Source organism: Urocampus carinirostris, chromosome 20, assembly GCF_059441175.1.
Source record: "Urocampus carinirostris isolate Australia breed hairy pipefish chromosome 20, RoL_Ucar_1.0, whole genome shotgun sequence".
In the NCBI taxonomy this organism is placed as follows: domain Eukaryota; kingdom Metazoa; phylum Chordata; class Actinopteri; order Syngnathiformes; family Syngnathidae; genus Urocampus; species Urocampus carinirostris.
The window spans coordinates 6390206-6405491 of NC_142368.1; the positions used below are offsets into that span (position 1 = coordinate 6390206).

The following is a 15286-nucleotide window of genomic DNA, read 5'->3' on the forward strand; positions in this document are numbered from 1 at the left end:
GCATGAAAGCAACTCAGAGATCGGTATTTTTAGGAGGTTCTTATTAGTGGCGGCACAAAACAGCTCGATGAAGCTTTAGAGTCAACCATGAGGGGCTGGTGCTCTTTGAATCGCTCTAACTTCTATTTTTTCTCTTCTCTCCTCGCCCCTCTCTCCTCCCCCCTGTCTAATCCCTATTATAAATGTCTCTTTCTCTCTGTTTGTCTCTCTTTCTCTCTCTCTCTCTCCCTCTCTCATGCTCTTCCCCTTTCTCTCTCTCTCTTCTAACTCTCCTTTTCTCTATTTTTCTCTCTACATGTCTTTCTAACTCTCTCGACTTTAAATGTCTCTTTCCCTTTTTTTGTCTCTCTTTCCCTAATGTTATCTTTCTATGTATCCTTCACTTTTACCTTTTTCTCTCTCTCAATCTTTTTATCTCCATCTCTCTCTTTGTCTGTTTTTTGTTTGTCTTTCTCTATTTGTCTCAAAATCTTTGTTTCTCTCTCTTTCTATTTTTCTTTTTATATCTTTATCTGTTTTCTCTTCTCTCATTTTCTCTCTCTCAATGTCCCTTTTTATCTCTCTCTCTTTCTCTCTCATTTTTGTCTCTATTTTTTTCTTCATCTCTCTTCTCTCTCTCTCTCTCTCTTCCTTTATCTCTCTTACTCTCTCTCTAAATACTTTCTTCCTCTCTCTCCCTTACTTTGTACTCTATTTTATTTTTCTTTCTTAATCTCTTTTTATTTGTCTTTGTGTTTCTCTTTTTTCTCTCTTCATTTATCCCTCTTCTTTTTTTCTCTTTAGGTATATTGTAATTTCTCTCTCTCTCCCTCTCCCTCTCGCTCTCTATTTTACTCTTATAGCTCTATGTCTTTTAGTTTCTCTCATTCTGTCTTTTTCACTTTCTCAATTTCCACTTCTTTTTCTCTCTTTCTCTCAACCTTTAGTTCTCTCTTTTTCTATTTTTATCTCGCCTTTTCTTTTTGTCTTTCTCTCTCTTTTTATCTCTCTCTCTATTTAGGTGATCAATTTCTCTCTCTCACTTTTCACTCTCCTGTTTTCTTTTTTCCCTGTCGTTCAGTCTCTTTTTCTCTAAAAGGCCCTCCTGGCCGGTCAATATGAGAGGCGTCTTATCTGTGTTGTTTGCTTAGTATAAACCATTATTGGTAGTGTTTCATTAGAAACATTAAAAAATCTGCAAAACCATCGTGATCACCCACGACACTTCAGCAGATCCCAATGATGCTTGGCAGAGATTCTCCATCACGCTCCAGAAAGGTTTAATCCCTAATGGGCTTTGTTGAACTCCTCGTTGTCCTAAATCCTATAAAGTCGAAAAATGAACGGCGTGTCTCGAAAGTTCTGGACGGGTTCAGTTTAAATGTCTTCCGGAAGACTCTTTTAATTACGACGTTTCCCGGGGGAAGCCGCTCGGGTAGTTAAACGAAGAAATCAGCATTAAAGCAATTATTGGCGCGAAATGGAAGCAATGCCGTCATGTGTAATCAGCGGGTGAGTTGAGGCGGGGGCTTCGAGTGCCTCAGAGAAAGACGGTGTCGATGCTAGACTTGAGGATCAAGTGTCCACTTGGTGACAGTTTGTTGGGATTGATGGATGAGGATGTTTTAGCATCAGTCTGAAACAAGATACCCGAAAACTATAAAGCTGGTGTAACTCACTATTTTCAAATTAGTTAAATCTACCCTCTCCTCACATGGAGTTGTTACTTTTAAGACCGTCCCGTGAATCCAACCATGTAAAATATTTACTCAGAAACACATAATAATGCCGACGGATTAAAGAAAAAATCCGCCTAAAAGCATTTCTGCTTTATCGGATGTTCGTATCCCTCTAAGCTCCCTTTAAAAATAAACAGACTCATAAAATCATTCCCAATATGGCCTTTGACTTTTTGATTGACACCACTCTCAGCCAATAGAGGGCTTGTTTTCATGGTCCACAGCCCGCATTAGCCTTTATGGGCCTGTTTGATGAAAATGGAGATTGCCTCTTGTAGCTCTGAACATCTTCATGAAATGAAATGAAATGATCTGCATTCATATAGCACTTTTCAAGTCAATGACTTCCCAAAGCGCTTTACAATGTGCTCCACATTTCCCAATAGCGGCCTTGCAGCCATGTAAGGCGCTAACCTGCTTATTGGGGGTATTAGGGGTTCAGTGTCTTACCCAAGGACACTTCGACATGTAACACGGACGAGCCGGGATTCGAACTGGGATCCCTTGATCCCAAGACGAGCGCTCTACCTCCTGAGCTACTGCCAGTAGTAACCAAATGAAATGATGATTGACACATTGGTTAGCCAATGAAATTGCTAACATAAATGGAGATAATTATTTTTATGTGTATTCAAATTAGAGCCAACAATTAACTCGTGCAAATGCAAACTCAGGTTCCATTTTACGCACTATTATCCTGTGCAAGTGTGCACAATCATTGATTTACTGCTGGAAAGAAAAGTCAAACATTTACAACTCTCTCACAATGTCTTAACAAAATGAAATATTCATTTGCAAATATTTTAGTGTTCTAAACTGGTCGTCTCCAGGAAACCTACTCCTAAAAAAATGTGTAAAATACAATGTTTAGTGATTGAATTTGGCAAGGTACCTGGTAAGGCTTAAAGCTATTGTCTCACCTGTTTTCCAGGTATGATGCCAATTCTCAGGCATTTAATTGCAAAAAATAATTATATTTCTGTATGTTCTAACTCAGATTACTCAATGTTTGTAGCACTTGCAGTGATTATTTCAGTTTGTGACAAAAGTCTTACCTTCCAGAAGAAACCAAAACCGTCTTCCAAACGGTTCAAGAACAGCATTCAATTTACTCTGGGTACATCTTGAATTGGGATTTTAAGGGAATTTTCCATGACTTGACTTGACATTTTATACCTTATCTTTAGCTGCAGAGCGACCTGGACCAGGAGTACCAAGACAAGTTCCGCCGACTCCCGGTGGAGATTCAAGAGTTTCTCCAGGACAGCGGCAAATCCAAGCCGAGCGACGCCCACGTGGCCGAGCGGACCAATCACAAACCGTCACAGTCCGAAGACGACGGCGAGGAAGCCTCGCTGGAGAGGGTTTATGACACGCCCCTTTAAGAGGCGGAGCCTTTCGAGAAGCGATCCGAGGTCACGTCTCGGTGAGTAAACTGTGGTCGGGACGGGACGCCGTTCTAATAAGCAGTGTTGGGAATAACGCGTTACAAAAAAAGTTGTCGTATCCCCAATCCACCAGCCACGTGCTTAATCACAGAGCACGCTGAGTTTCTCCTCATAGAGATATTCTCACTACTGTATATACTTGCGTATAAGCTGAATTTAACGCTATACAATCAAATACAGTCATACCTCTGCATACGACAAGGTACGAGATGTCTTTCGGACAAAAATCCCGAAATACGAGAGTAAATCTAAGTTACGAGAATTCCCAGAAGCTACCACTAGAGACCACTCACTTTCAGCATCGAGGAGGCAGGGGCAGAGAGAGACGATGCATGGGAAATGATGCGCTTTAACTGAACTCGACGCCCTGTATTTTTTTCTTAAATTTTTTGTTCAATTATTATTGAAATTTGTTTAGTGATCAGAAAGATCTGTTTTTCGCTTTTCAGTATTAACTTGAATACATCAGGGTTCGTACCGGGGGCTTGAAATCTTTGAAAATGCTTGAATTTTGGGTGAAGTTCTTGAAAATGCTTGAAATTGTTACCATTATCATGTTTCTTGGCAGTTTGACTTTGTAGATAACGTAATAAATGAAGACATTTTTTTAAAGAAGTGCATGAAAATGACGCTGACACACCCAAGAGGACAGCTCTATATAGAAATCCGGCTCTTTTGACTCAGCTCACCAAAAAAAGGTGACTCATTTGGCTCCTAAGCGGCTCCTCAGATGTTCTTTGGGGGGGCATATATCATCAATAATAATAAAGCATTTTGCACCATTTGTTTTGTTATTACATATGTTTTGCAGGGGATCCATGAAAAACACACAAAAAAATTAAAATATTCACAAATCTCGCAAATAAATGTAAAATACAACACAATTTTCGCTTTTTAAACACTGAACAGATATAACGTCCAACAACAACACAAAATCCCAGAAATTGCAAAACAAGGAACAGAAATTTGAAAAAAATTAACCCTTCAGTGCTTTGAATAAATTATCTATTCACAAAACTATTTCAACCAATTTAGATACAGACCCTCTGAAAAACAGGCAAAAATATAGATTAAAATAAGTAAAAAAAACTACAGTAACTATGGAATTTCATTAAAAATCAGATTTCAGAGATACCACAAAAAAACTGTAAAAAAGCTACAGTAATACTTCAAAACAAAATAACAAATCGACTGCTTAAAAAAGGGACCTAATATATTTTATATTACTGTATAATACATATAATATATATAATTTGATGAATTTAATCTATTTAAAAGAAGTATAAAATGTCACATGCGGCCCCTGACTCCAAATAGTTACCCACCCCTGCAGTAGAACACGGAATGAGTTCTAGTAAGTATGCAAATGATCAAGTAATGCCCCGTATCTCATTTTGCTTAGGGCCCCATGAAGGCTGGGGCCGGTCCTGAGCTCAAGTCCTAGTTCTTCGCGACGCCCTTCATCACAAAATGTCTCAAAGTACTGAACAGGTTACAATGACACCATCCCCTGATCTGCAACCGACATGCAGGCAAGGAAAAACTCAAAGTAAGAAACTTCAAGAGCAGTGTTAGGGGGTCTGTTTATACAGATTCTAGGCTTATATGTGAGTATATACAGTCATTTCTAACTCCTCTTGGATGTCAGTACTCTGGGGGGTAACTGAACGACGTTTTTAATGAAGTAACTATTTACTCTTTTTTTATGAAGGTAGATGTGTGTCTTTATTTTTCATTCCAAACAAATGTTGTTTCAATCAAAATATACATTTTCAATCAATTTTTTTTTTTTAAACGAAGTAGGCGGGTGCTTCCCCATTGGTCGGACATGTTTGAGTGACAAGTGTTTGCACCAGTGACATTAATGGCTAGTTACACTAGTAACCATAAGTCATACGATACGACTGTATGATCGTTAGCTCACCCTGAAAGCCTGCCCGACAATATGGAGGCGTTAGATATCTATCACCATCACACAAAAGAGTCAACGTGAGCTAAGTTAGCAAGCTGTATGTTTAATTAAAATATCAAAGTACGATAAGAAACATGACACCAATCGTATTAATACGGTTATATGTACTTACAACAACTCGACCAGCACGTGGTGGCAACCGTGATAATCTTGTCGGAAATACGTCGTTGGTGCCGACACTTGTCACTCAAACATGTCCGACCAATGGGAAAGTTTCAAGGTTAAAACCTGAGTAGAAAGGAGAAAAGAACACACTCTGAAGCGGAAATTTAGGTTTTTGATAGCCCTTCCATCAGAGGCGCGTGCTTCCGGGATCGGCCCAAGAAGGAACCACGCTCCTCCTCTTTCAGAAGGCTCATTTATTGGAAAACATAAGAATTAAACTACACATCTGATTGGTTTATATGAAAACAGGAAACGAATCTGATTGGTTTAGACAGGAATTACAGATTTGAATGCAGCGTACAATGTTAGATAGATAGATAGATACTTTATTCATCCCCTAAGGGAAATTCACATTTCCAGCAGCATCCCTGAGCTGAGAACAGTACAATAATAAAGCCAAAAGAATACAATATACAAATACCCAGTGTGACGTGCAAATGCCCACTGTAGCGTGTTATATAGAGTAACTAAATAGTGCTACACAGAATACATATTGCAGTAAGATTCGGTAATATCCAATGTAGGTGGTGTGGTTTAATGTGGGCCTTTACTCTGCCGGGTGGAGTTAGAGAGCCTCATGGCATGAGGAAGAAAAGATCTCTTCAGTCTGTCCGTAGTACAAGACAGTGACAGCAGTCTGTCGCTGAAACTGCTCTTCTGTCTGGAGATAATGCTGTGTAGTGGATGCGATGGATTGTCCATGATTGACCTCAGCTTTTTCAGTGCTCGTCTCTCAGCTACTGTTGTTAGGCTGTCCAGCTCTTTGCCCACAACAGAGCTCGCTTTCCTAGCCAGTTTATTGAGACGAGAGGCATGTTGATCACTAGATGGCGTGCGAGTATAATAAACAAGCAATAGGGATAGTGAAACTTTATAACACAATGCGTCTCTGTAAATTAGAGAGGCATGCTCTCAAGCAGACTTGGAATGTAGGAGGCAAACTCTCCCAAAACCGAAACTTTGTAAACAAAATGCGTCTCTGTAAGAATAAGGGAATGTGGGAGGCAAAGCCATCTTTTCACCTTGGTTGCCTCTGAAAACCAAGTGATAAAACCTCACACTTATTGAGTATAATAGGGTCGCAGGGGTGCAGGAGCCTATCCCAGCTGTCCTCGGGTAGTGGGCAGGGGACACCCTGAACTGGTTGCCAGCAGGTCGTAGGGTACACAGAGACACAATACTCACTCATAACCACTCAGCTGCTGTGCTGCCCTGAGTATACTATAAAAATAAAGATAGAAAAGTACAAAAGTACAGGAGTATAAAAGTATAAAAGTATAAGAGTATATAAAAATACAAAAGTATAAAAGGCACATTAAAACCATAGTTTCCCTTACGGGAAGCACCCGCCCACTGCGGGTAATTTGTGTAAAAATGATGGGGAAAAAAACCACTTCAAAACTTTTTTCACTTCATTCAAAAAAAAAAAGTGTATTTTATTTTTGTATTATATTTCTGCGTTCAAACTTTTTATTCTTTGATTGAAAATGTATATTTTGATTGAAACAACTTTTGCTAGGATGGAATAATAAATACACGAAGCTACCTCCATATTTTTTTCGTAACGCCCCCAACACTGCTAATAAGTATTTGTCGTAGGTGTATATGTTGTCGACACTGTTTTGGTGCGGCCACTGTTTTTGTCTACAACTATCGAAGGAAAAACCTTACTTGAAATTTTTGCACTTTTTGCTTTCGAATATTGACATCGTGTCATCCTTCCTCCCTCCCCTTTTTTTTGACATTTAACCGGGTAAACTATTTAGTTTGTTTTTTAATTAACGCTGATTAACGATTTTCCCGTGCAATTTTCTTTTGTACTGTACAGTTTTTGCATGTACTCTAATGGTAGATGTCACGGTAAAACTGTAGCGCTCGATTGGAGAGCGGGAGGACTTGAAAAAATAATATATGAGGAATGTCGAAGCATGTAGGGTGTTTTTTTGGAGTTTTTCACACACAAAAAAACGATATTTTTTCCAGCAGAACTGCAATATTTTCCGTTTTTGTGGTATTTTTGTGATATAAGTGACGTTTTGAGTTCACGGATGTTGAGTTTGATAACTTTTCATATTTTTTTTCTAAAAGTAAAAAAAAAACAGCTAACTGATGTCCTTATGTTTAAAAAAAGGCGTAATGAATCCAAATTATTGTATGAAAGTATGGAGAGTAAGAGTCGTGCCTTTTCTGTTTTGGTGTTTTTTGGATCTGTTTTTTGTTGTTGAATGTGCCGAATGCGTCCCACTGTACTATTTAGAAGCTTTGTGATATGTAATACTTTTTTTTTTACCACCACTGACACTTGTGGGAGGGCGGTATGCGATTTGGACCACAAAAGAAACAAGAAAATGTTTTTATTTAATGTACTTACTAATTTATGCATCGTTCTGACTGACTACTTTGATTTAGAGTGTCACTCTTGATCGTGTATGCACTGTGGAATTGTAAATATGTGTGTGTGTGTGTGTATATATATATATATATATATATATATATATATATATATATATATATATATATATATACACATATGAATATATACGGCATAAACACAGAAATATAACAGTGTCGTGTAAAGGGAATTTTGGCTGTAATTAAAATAAATGTTATTAATATTGTACATTCTGAGGGATTTCTGTGTTTCTTTTTTTATTTTCATTATTTATAGATATATCTTTATCTATATATCTCACTCTCTCTGTCTTTTCTGTCTCTGTCTCTCTTGCTCTCTTTGTTTTCTTCTCTCTTTTCTTTCACGTTCCTTCTCTCTTTGTTTCCCTTTCTCTCTTATGATCTTTCCTTCTTTTTTCCCACTTTCTCTTTCTGCCTCTCTCTCTCTGTCTCTCTCTGTTTTTCTCTGTCTCTCTCTGCCTCTCTCTTTCTTGTTCTCTTTATTTGTTCTCTCATTTCTTTCACTTTCCCTCTCTCTTTCTTTCTCTTTTATGATCTTTCCTTCCTTTCTTCTCACTTTCTCTCTCTCTCTCTCTCTCTCTCTCTCTCTCTCTCTCTCTCTCTCTCTCACTCACTCACCCCCTCTCTCTCTCTCAAGCTCTTTTTTTCTTCTCTCTTTTCTTTCACTTACCCTCTCTTTGTTTATCTTTGTCTTATGATAATTCCTTCTTTTTTTCACACTTTCGCTTTTTACTCCCTTTCTCTGTCTCTCTGTCTCCCTCTTTCTTGCTCAGTTTATTTTTTCTCTCTTTTCTTTCACTTTCCCTCCCTCTTTGTTTCTCTTTCTCTCTTATGATATTTCCTTATTTTCTTCCCATTTTCTCTTTCTCATCGTCTCTCTCATTCTCTTTCTATCTCTTTCTGTCTCTGTCTCCCTTTTAGTCTGTCTGTCTCTCTCTTTCTTCCTCTTTATTTTCTTCTCTCTTTTCTTTCACCGTCCCTCTCTCTCTTTGTTTCTCTTTCTCTCTTATCGTTCCTTCCTTTCTCCAACTTTCTCTTGTTCACTTCCTTTCTCCTCTTCTTTCTCTTGTGCACACACTATTTCTCTCTTCTAGTTCTTTTGGTTTTTCTCTCTTGTTTTCTCAGTTTTATTCTTTATTTATTTGTCTTTCTTTTTTTCTCTTTCTTGCTCTTTCTTTTCATTGTTTCTCTCTCTCCTTTTTTCCTCTTATCTATTATATTCTCTCTCTCCATCTCCCACACTCTCTCTCTCTCTCTATACATACATACATACATATATATATATATATATATATATATATATGCATTTTTTTGTTGTTGTTGAATTTACATCATCATTTTTTTATTCATAGTTTCAAATTTCTGCAATAGGTCTTATTAGACCCCAAAATTTTGAGAATTGTATTGTATATGGTAAAGTTCTCCAGGTCTAAATTCATCTTAGTTACTCCTCACAAAGATACATTATTCTTGTTGTAATAGTTATGCCCTCAAAAATGTAAATTTCATGAAAGTTTCAGGATAAAACATAATTTAAGATCATTTAGTCAATTCATGTCAATTTGTGATGCCCTTAATCACAAGAAGTCTCAAAGGGCTGCACAGACCACAGATTATTGCAAAATACAAAATATTATTACACCATCCCCTGATCTAAAGCCTACATGAGGGCAAGGAAAAACTCAAAAACCTCGAGATGAGGAAAATGAAGAAACCTTGAGTAGTGACCGCACATGAGGTAATCCCCCTGTCAGGTTCAAAACGATGTCAGGATGAAATAAGAGATTATTTTTGAGTTACAAACAAACTCGTTTATAAAAGAAAAGTAAGCACAACGGGACAAGGAAAAGCACTCTTCGATTTCCATGCAATAAATCCAACGGACTGAAGCATGAGCACCTTTCTTATACCCGTTTCATGGATTTTGATTGGAGGATAGAACAGACCACGTGCACGTAAGAGTATTCCGATTGGTTTGGACAAGAATCACATATTTAAATGCAGTGTATAATGTTGGTCGCTGGATGGCGTGCGAGTATAATAAATAATTAATAAGGATAGTGAAACTTTCTAAACACAATGCGTCTCTGTAATGTCGCTCTCGAGCAGACTTGTGGGAGTCAAGGCTATCTTGATCAACCAGCTAGCAGGGTCCCAAAGAAAGGAATGAGGAGTAGAGCATTTATGAGGAGTTTTGGACACCATAGTAGTTCATTGTTGGATAACAAAGAGGAGTCGCCTGAGAAGCTTGCCAGTGCCCTTCAGGTTATAACTGTTAAATTAGAGACAAATTCTTTTGTTGCTTGGGAACTTATTCCCTTGACCTTGAAGGCGCTCGCTCCTAAAAACAACTTGAAATACACTTATTGAGTATCAATGTATAAAGATCGCAAAAGTAATGAGTACAAGAGTATATAATATATCGAATAAAAGGCACATTTAGACCATACTTCTTACACCCCCTTCCAGGATGACCTGGCTGCTGGATGTTGCATTAACAAACAACACATTTAAAAATAAAACATCAAAGTATAATATAAAACCAAAATATCAAAAGAATAGAATGGATTTAGCATTAACAAACAATACATAGGTATTGTCAACATGAAATATAGGTCATTCATAAGCTCTGTGTTTTAAGCTTATATGTAAACAGTTAATGATACATGTCATCTTAAATTCTAGTGCTATCAGTACAGAGTTGGTTATCGTATCGATATCAAACATCCCCAAACCATCATATCGATATCACTGACCCCCAACACTATACATTTACATTGAAGAAAATAAGTATTTGAACACTCTGCTATTTTGCTATTTCTCCCCCTTATAAATCACGGAGGGGGTCTGAAATTTTCATCATAGGTGCATGTCCACTGTGAGAGAGATAAACTAAAAAGAAGAATCCAGAAATCACAATGCATGCTTTTATGTGTGTGATACAGCAGCAAATAAGTATTTGAACCCCTGTGTATCATCTAGAATTCTGACCCAGAGAGACTTGTTAGTCCGCCCATTAGAAGTCCACCTGCACTCCATGAATCATCCTGAATCTCTCTCTTTGAGTTCAATAGCTGCATAAAGACACCTGTCCACCCCATTAAATCAGTAAGACCTTAACTTGTAACATGACGAAGACCAAAGAGCTGTCCAAAGACACCAGAAACTAAATTATTCACCTCCACAAGGCTGGAAAGGACAACGAAGCTATTGCCAAGAAGCTTGGTGAAAAAAGGTCCACTGTTGGAACAATCATTAGAAAATGGAAGAAGCTGAATATGACGGTCAATCTCAATCGAAGTGGAGCCCTATGCAAGATTTCACCTCGTGGGGTCTCAATGATTCTAAGAAAGGTGAAGAATCAGCCTGGAACCACACAACAGGAGTTGGTCAATGACCTGAAAAGAGCTGGGACCACCGTTTCCATGGTTACCGTAAGTAATACACTAAGACGTCATAATTTGAAATCATGCACGGCACGAAAGGTTCCCCTGCTTAAACCAGCAAACGTCAAGGCCCGTCTTAAGTTTGCATTTGAACATTTGGATGATACAGAGGAGTCATGGGAGAAAGTTTTGTGGTCAGATGAGACCAAAATAGAACTTTTTGGTCATAATTCCACTAAGCATGTTTGGAGGAAGAAGAGTACAATCCGAAGAACACATCCCTACTGTGAAGCATGGGGGTGATTCATCATGGTCTGGGGGTGTTTTTCTGCAATTGTGACCGGACAAGTGCACTGCATTAAAGAGAGGATAACTGGGGCTGTGTATTGTGAGATTTCGGGGCATTGAAGATGGGTTGTGGCTGGGTCTTTCAACACGACAACGACCCGAAGCACACAACCAGAAAAACCAAGGAGTGGCTCCGTAAGAACCATTTAAAGGTTCTAGCATGGCCCAGCCAGTCTCCAGACCTGAACCCAATCAAAAATCTTTGGAGGGAGCCCCTAACTCCATGACTCTCAGCGACAGCCCAGAAACCTGACTGATCTCGAGAAGATCTATGTGGAGGAGTGGGCCAAGATCCCTCCTGCAGTGTGTGCAAAACTGGTGAAGGATTACAGCAAACGTTTGACGTCTGCAATAGCAAACAAAGGCTACTGTACAAAATATTAACATTCATTTTCTCGGGTGCTCAAATACTCTTTTGCAGCTGTATCACACAAATAAATCGTTAAATAATCTTGCATTGTGATTTCTGGATTTTTCTTTTTAGTTTATCTCTCTCACAGTGGTCATGCACAGACAAAGATAATTTTAGACCCCTCCGTGATTGCTAAGTGGGAGAAAATAGCAAAATTTCAAATTATTTTCTTCACTATACCTCAGAAAAGCGGCTACTGTCACGCTTGTACAGTACAGGAGTGACTGTTGCCATGGCGACCCATGCATTAGGACACATGTGACGACGTGTACAGTGCGGAGGAGTTTCCGTGTGTACGTGGAGAGAAGGGGAAACCCTTTGACCACCCACTTCCTCTCATCTCCATGGCAACAACTATTTTCAAAGAAATCCCCAGAGAAAGCTGAATCAATCATCGGCGCTCTGCAAATGCAAATGCCGGACACCTTCGGTGGATGCGGTGGGCATCGACTAATGACCTTCTCAGGCGGAAACAATTTCCTGGATTTTTTTTTTTTTTTTTTTTGATGAGCAGCGATAGAAAAAAAGGGATTTTCTGACCAAATGAAGGAAGTCACCAGGCGATAACTGTGAAGGGTGAGTATATTTCAATGGTTCCTTTTGCTTTCACATTGTCATGGTGATTCAAAATCCTTTTTATTTCTTTTAATGATGATTTTAAAATGACCACAGATGACTCAGGAACAGACAAAGGGAGCTATTGAAGCAGGGATGCATTGAAAAAAAGTCAAAATGAGGCAGAGTTGAAGGAAGAAAGGTAGCATTATTCTAAAAAGGGGCAAGGAAGCAAAAAAGAAGGGAGCAAAAAAGGAAGGAAGGTGAAGGGAGAGAGCGCGGGAGAAAGGGAGGGTAGAGGTGAAGGAACAAAGAATGGATGGGAGAGAGGGTGGGAGGGATGGAGGAAGGGATTTAGGAAGTAGTTGGATAAGATGAAAGGAATTAGTTTCTAAAGATGGAAGGAAGGAAAAAGGTTGGTGAGGATGGAAGGACAAAAGAAAGAAGGAAGGAAGGAAGGAAGGAAGGAAGAAGTTGGGGAAGATGGAAGTAAATAGGTAGTTGCTAAGGATGGAAAGAAGGAAATATGTTGGTAAGGATGGAAGGAAAAAAAGAAAAGGAGTAAGGAAGGAAGGAAGTAGTTGGGGAAGATGGAAGAAATTAGTTGCTGGGGATGGAAGGAAGGAAATAAGTTGGTGGAGATGGAAGGAAGGAAGAAAGGGGGTTGGTGAGGATAGAGAGAGAAATGAAAAGAAGTAAATAATGAAAGAAAAAAGTAGTTGGGAAAGATGGAAGAAACTAGTTACCGAGGATGGAAGGAAGGAAATAAGTTGATGAGGAAGGAAGGAAGGAAGGAAGGAAGGAAGGAAGGAAGGAAGGAAGGAAGGAAGGAAGGAAGGAAGGAAGGAAAGGGGTTTGCTGAGGATAAAAGGAAAAATGAAAATAAGTAAAGAAGAAAGGAAGGAAGTATTTGGGGTAAATGGAAGAAACTAGTTGCCGAGGATAGAATAAGTTGATGAAAATGAAAGAAAGCAAATAAGTAGGTGAGAATGGAAGGAAGGAAGGAAGGAAGGAGTTTGCTGAGGATAGAAGGAAAAATGAAAAGAAGTTAAGAAGAAAGGAAGTAAGTATTTGGGGTAAACGGAAGTAACTAGTTGCTGAGGATAGAAGGAAGGAAATAAGTTGATGAGGAAGGAAGGAAGGAAGGAAGGAAGGAAAGGGGTTTGCTGAGGATAAAAGGAAAAATGAAAATAAGTAAAGAAGAAAGGAAGGAAGTATTTGGGGTAAATGGAAGAAACTAGTTGCTGAGGATAAAAGGAAGGAAATAAGTTGATGAGGAAGGAAGGAAGGAAGGAAGGAAGGAAGGAAGGAAGGAGGTTGGTGAAGATAGAAGGAAAAATGAAAGGAAGTAAAGAAGGATGGAATGAAAGAAAGTGGTTGGTGAGTATGGAAGTAAGGACGGATGTCAGTTAGTATGGAAGTAAAGAATGAAGCTGGTGAGGATAGAAGGAAAAATGAAAAGAAGTAAGGGAGGATGGTAGGTGTGAAACGAGGGAGGAAGGAAACCAGATAGGGAGGACACAAAGGAAGGAAAGTCAAATGGAAAACAATGTATGTTTTTAACGAAAAAGAAAGAAAAAAATATGTTGAAAAAAAACAATGGAAGAAATATGAAAATAACTAATTTGAGGAAGAAGAAAATGCGAAGGTACAGTAATATATATGAAGACAGGACAAAGAAGGCCTGAAGGAAGGCAGTAAGGAAGGAAAGGTGGATGTATCAAAGGAAAAAAATAAACAAGGTAAAAGGAATCAGGCTAAAATTGTACCTCATGGGAGAAGATAGGGAAGAAATCAAAGATAGATTGAAGAATTTGGGGGGAGGGGGAAACATTGAAGACATGATTGAAATGGAAGGGCCATGGAACTCTCTATTTTTGTGTAGGCATCAAGGAATGTGAACTCTGTTGGTATGAGTTGAGCCCCTCTCTCAACCCCTCCCCTGACGACCGTCCTGAGCTGGAGGACGAGGACATAGATGAGGACCAAGACAAAGATGGAGAGGACAGAAACCAGGCGTCCTTGGAGTGGACGTTGATGGCGTCCTGCCTATTCTAAGGTACGCTATACACTTTATATCGGGGGTATCTAGGGTGGTGCCCCCTGAGGACAGCTGAAGTGCCCGCTGACCTGTTCTGAAATAGCACTCCAGAAAGGGTTCATTGTGATTTCCTAGGAACGGTATTATTATTTGCTGCGGTTGACTGAGTCAAATTAACCCGACATCCAACTTATCTTGCTTCTTCTCTTCATCTCTCTTTCTCATTTTCTTTCTTTCTGACTTTCTCTCTCTCCCTTTTTATCTCCATCTTTCTCTCTCTCCCCGCTCTCTCTCTTACTCTCTTTTTCTTTCTCTCTTTCTTTCGCTTCCTTTTTTCTTTCTCCCTTTTCCTTCTCTCATTCTTTTACACTCTGTTTTTCTATCTTTTTTCACTTTACAGTATTTTGTTCTTTCTTTTTTCCTATTTTTATCTTCCTCTCTTTATCTCTCTCTTTTACTCTCTCTCTTTCTGACTTTCTCTCTATCCTCTCTTTCTTTCATACTATCCACCTATATTTCTCTCTCTATTTCTTTCTCCATTACTCTGTCTTTGTTTCTCTTGCTTTCTCTTTCCATCTTTGTTTTTTCTATCTATCTTTGTCTCTTTCTCACACTCATTCTTCCATTCTTTCTCTTTCTCCCTTTTTCTTTTCCCCCTTTCTCTCTCCTCTCTCTCTTTCTCGTTCTAGCTTTCTCCCTTTTCTTTCTCTCTCTTTTTCACTCCCTGTCTTTTTATCATTTTTCACTTCATTTCCCCTTTCTTTTTTCTGTTGTTATTTCTTTCTTTCCATATTTCTATCGTCCTCTCTTTATCACTCTCTCTTTTACT

At 38.8% G+C, this 15286-nt stretch overlaps 2 protein-coding genes across 2 annotated transcripts in view; both read left to right on the forward strand.

Annotated features, from left to right (window-relative positions):
• Nucleotides 1–7923, forward strand: part of plcb1l (phospholipase C beta 1-like) — a 184979-nt gene extending 177056 nt beyond the window's left edge. Inside the window, exon 32 of the mRNA XM_088324426.1 lies at nt 2906–7923. Coding sequence (XP_088180552.1) covers nt 2906–3103 — 198 coding nt within the window. The 3' untranslated portion in view covers nt 3104–7923. The remainder of the gene's footprint in view (nt 1–2905) is intronic.
• A 6532-nt stretch (nt 7924–14455) lies between these two features.
• plcb4b (phospholipase C, beta 4b) overlaps nt 14456–15286 on the forward strand; it is an 81271-nt gene continuing 80440 nt past the window's right edge. Inside the window, exon 1 of the mRNA XM_088324890.1 lies at nt 14456–14475. The gene's annotated coding sequence lies outside the window, so the exon portion shown is untranslated. The remainder of the gene's footprint in view (nt 14476–15286) is intronic.